The sequence below is a fragment of the Manihot esculenta genome, chromosome 12, assembly GCF_001659605.2.
Source record: "Manihot esculenta cultivar AM560-2 chromosome 12, M.esculenta_v8, whole genome shotgun sequence".
Lineage (NCBI taxonomy): Eukaryota > Viridiplantae > Streptophyta > Magnoliopsida > Malpighiales > Euphorbiaceae > Manihot > Manihot esculenta.
The window spans coordinates 33,620,741-33,625,182 of NC_035172.2; the positions used below are offsets into that span (position 1 = coordinate 33,620,741).

Sequence of the window (4,442 nt, forward strand, 5' to 3'; positions counted from 1 at the left end):
CACTTTACAGCTCCTTTATCTCTTTCCCTCTGGCTGCCTTCTTGGCTCTTGCTGAATCCCACAAAGCAGAAGAGACATGCCGGGTGAAGGTGCAGTAGAGGAATCAAAGGTTCTTCTACTAGGAGATCATTTTGGTCCCAGACTTGAAGAAGATGATCAAGATCAGAGTCTTACGAAGAGAGTTTGGATTGAATCAAAGAAGCTGTGGCAGATAGTGGGTCCAGCAATATTTAGCCGCCTTACCTCTTATTCAATGCTTGTTATCACCCAAGCTTTTGCTGGTCACTTGGGTGACCTCGAGCTTGCTGCCATCTCCATTGCCAATAATGTCATCGTCGGCTTCGACTTCGGTCTCTTGGTACCCTCCCTCGCTCCCTCTCTCTCTCTCTCTCTTTAATTCTTTCAATCTTAATTATATTCTCTGTGTTCTTTGCTATCAGCTGGGGATGGCTAGTGCACTGGAAACGTTATGTGGGCAAGCTTTTGGGGCCAAAAAATACTACATGTTGGGCGTATACATGCAGCGTTCGTGGATCGTGTTGTTCGTGTGCTGCATCCTGCTTTTGCCTCTATATCTCTTCGCCTCTCCAGCGTTGAAGCTTTTGGGGCAGCCAAAAGATGTAGCAGAGCTTTCTGGGATTGTTTCAGTGTGGATGATACCACTTCACTTCAGCTTTGCGTTTCAATTTCCATTACAAAGATTCTTGCAGAGTCAGCTTAAGAATACAATAATTGCATGGATCTCTTTAGTGGCTCTGTTGGTGCATGTGATGGTTAGTTGGCTGCTTGTGTCCAAACTTCAGCTTGGAGTAATTGGCACAGCCATGACGCTAAACTTTTCTTGGTGGGTTCTAGTTTTTGGACATCTGGGTTACACCGTCTGCGGTGGCTGTCCGCTCACATGGAATGGATTCTCAATTGAAGCCTTCTCTGGTCTCTGGGAATTCACAAAACTCTCCGCCGCTTCCGGCGTCATGCTCTGGTATACATACCCCACCAAATCTATTAATTTTCTTTTTCTTTTTCTTCCAAAATCTAAATTTCTTCTCTATTTTTTCTGGGAAATTAAGCTTGGAGAATTGGTATTATAGAATACTCATCTTGATGACTGGGAATCTGAAGAATGCAGAGATTGCAGTAGATGCCTTATCCATATGGTATGCATTTCAGACCATATGATTAATTTTATATTCTAGGAAACCCAGTTTCCTGCATGGACATTAGATTCCATTTACGTATAGATTCAATGCTTAAAATTACAGTAGAGTCCACGTAAAAATGATTAAATTCATGATAGATTTTGACTGGCGTCATTTATTTTCTGGGTTTGGCAGCATGACCATTAATGGCTGGGAGATGATGATTCCTCTTGCATTCTTTGCAGCCACCGGGTACCTCTCCTTTTTCCTTTTTGGCTTTTTCTAATTTTTCTAAATTTATTGAATTATTATTTATTTCATATTAAACTCAATTTATTTAAAAAATATTTTTGACAATATATAGCATTTATAATATTCAAAGAAAAAAATTATATCGCTTTAAATGACAATATATTTTAAAAATCTGATTAACGTTACCATATATAAGTTTCTTTTTATTTTTTAAAATGAAATAAAAAAATATAAAATTAATTATTTTATTAAAACATATTTTTCATAAAAAATAATTTTTTGTGAAAATATTTTTACTTAATAAAATATTATTATAATTTATTGGATGTGATGATAAGCATAGCCTTTTGGCACTATCCTAATTTTTCTGGTGTAGGCTACGGTTGTCAGTCCCATCAATACAATATGAAATATACGACACTCAATCTTAGACTTATTTGTGGAGAATTTTTTTTTAGAAAAATTGTTTTGCTATTATTTAATAATAAATTTATAAAATAAGAAATTTATTGTTATTAATAAAGTTATTAAAAATTATAAAAATGAATTTATTTTTTTAAAATAAACATTAATTTTCTTTAAAAATGATTAATATATTTTAATTAATAACTTTATTAATTTTTTCCACGGCGACAAATAAAAAAAAAATTAGTTTTCCCTCTGAAAAAGCCTTGAACATTGATTGACGTGGACAAGTGAATTTCCGCCACATAATTGGTCGACGTTCCACCCGAACCACTTTAATTTTGCCCGATAATTAGACTCCAATAAATTATTTACAGACAATCAGATATCTCCAAGAAAACAATTTCAGCAAACCGACGTCGTTTAGCGTAATTATTCGACTTATAATTTGAATTTTATTTTTAAATTTTAGTCAAAATCAATCATATAAAAAAATAAAAAAGAATTACTTCTTTGACAAGAATACCATAATGTCCCAATATCTATTTTCATCAACAAAATTATGATAATCAAATTCTATATAAATCCTCATACAAATAATTAATTTATTAAAAAAAAACACAATGTTGAGTTCAATAAATTTATTTATATATATATTTTTTTATAAAATCATTGGTTTCAAATGAAAAATATTTAATCTGAAATGTAGAGTGAGGGTGGCAAATGAGCTAGGAGCAGGAAATGGGAAGGGAGCAAAATTTGCAACAGTGGTTTCAGTGACAACATCAGTGATAATTGGGATATTCTTCTGGGTATTGATCATGATTTTTCATAATCAGCTTGCCTTGATATTCACTTCCAGTGCTTCTGTTCTCAAAGCAGTCAGCCATCTCTCTATTCTCCTAGCTTTCACTGTTTTGCTCAACAGCGTTCAGCCTGTTCTCTCTGGTACTCTTCTTCTTCTTCTTCTTTACTGCATCATGCCACAGTTTATTTATGGGATAATTACTGTTTAATCCTTATTTTATATAATTAAAATGATCCTTAATCCTTTGTTTGTTTATATTTTGTAGGGGTTGCAGTGGGATCTGGATGGCAAAAGTATGTGGCATATATAAACTTGGGTTGCTATTATCTGATTGGTGTTCCATTGGGATTCTTGATGGGTTGGCTCTTTCACTTTGGAGTTCTGGTACATGCTCTTACTAAATATTATTTAAAAAATTATTGCCGAATTGAATATTATCTAACATGTAAGCGAACAATATCAGGGAATTTGGGCTGGAATGATATTTGGTGGGACAGCAATTCAAACGTTGATACTGGCCATAATTACCATTAGGTGTGACTGGGAGAAGGAGGTAACTTTATATTTGAATTTTCAAATATTTTGGCATTATTTGATTAGGGTAATTCAGTTAGCAAATTTAAAGTTTGAAATCAAATAAGACCTTTATTTCTGTTTCTGTAAAAGCTAAATTTATAAGAACTAATTTGAGAAATTTTATGTGGGATTTGCATTTTGCAGGCAGAGAAAGCAGCCTTGCATTTAAAGAAATGGTCCGAAGTAAAGTGAAAAAGAAAAAAAAAAATTGAAGACGGGCTTCTATGATGTGAAATGAGGGATTGTTATTAATACTAGTGATCTGATCTCTCACTTGTAGTGGTTCTTTGATTTTGATTTTGGAATCAAAATCCACTTCTGTAACCATTGCTGCCTATATAATAGTTAATCAATTGAAATGTATTTTGTTTTCCTTTATTGCATTGGGTTGAAATAATTGCTATATGAATATTGGGGCAGCTTTAGGCCTTTATGAATATGGTAAAAATCGTGAAATATGTAATCTAACTCAAAATCAATTTCGAATCCAACGAACTCATCAATGTGATTCAATCTAATTTTTATAATTAAAGAATTTAGTTATTTTAATTTTATGTTGATTAGTTTGATAGTGATTTGAACCAACAAACACTCCGGCCTATCTATATCATATAAAGTATGTAACATTTCATTTAAACTATGTTTGCTTCCCATTCTATGGGTATGAGCTGATCTCAGTTCTCAAACTATAAAGCCTTTTCCCCCTTATAAAGACCGAAGCAAAAGCATCAAAAGATTAACCGAGACTATTCAAACATATACATGTCAATTAACATCATTTTCATGGTAATTGAGGGTATTGATTTTCAGTTTAGGAGATAATGAAGTGAGATTTGGCGGGGCACCAAATGGAAACACCTAGGCAGAGGCCAGATTCGATGGGTCAATCATTGATCTATGATTGGACTGATGAGAGGTAGATACCATTGAGATTTCATATGGGTCCCTCCATGACTGATCTTGCGGAGAGGACCTACAAGACATGGAGAAAGGGGTCAAAGATCAACCGGAGGTGCATCAGTGAAGACCCTCTGACGCTCAAGTTAGATTTGGGACATTTTAGTGAAATCAAGGGGAATAAAATAGTGAGGAGAAGGGAGGAGGAGAAGAGAAGAGAGAGAGAGCTCCCGAGAGAGGGAGGATAGCAGTTTTAGGGTTTCTCCCTGTGTGTGTCGATGAGAGAAAGAGTGTTCTCTCCCTATAGAAGAAGAACCTCCTCTTTAGGGCTAGTTCAGTGATATATATACCTCTGATCGCTCTAT

At 34.4% G+C, this 4,442-nt stretch overlaps 1 protein-coding gene across 1 annotated transcript; it reads left to right on the forward strand.

Moving 5' to 3' along the window:
* LOC110627316 (protein DETOXIFICATION 27) lies at positions 1-3,558 on the forward strand. The gene is made up of 8 exons (XM_021773581.2): positions 1-358; positions 441-982; positions 1,071-1,157; positions 1,335-1,391; positions 2,506-2,744; positions 2,870-2,988; positions 3,068-3,157; positions 3,325-3,558. Exons 1-8 carry the CDS (start codon positions 77-79, stop codon positions 3,370-3,372), a joined length of 1,464 nt encoding a protein of 487 aa, XP_021629273.1. The 5' UTR covers positions 1-76; the 3' UTR covers positions 3,373-3,558.
* Positions 3,559-4,442: the final 884 nt, after the last annotated feature.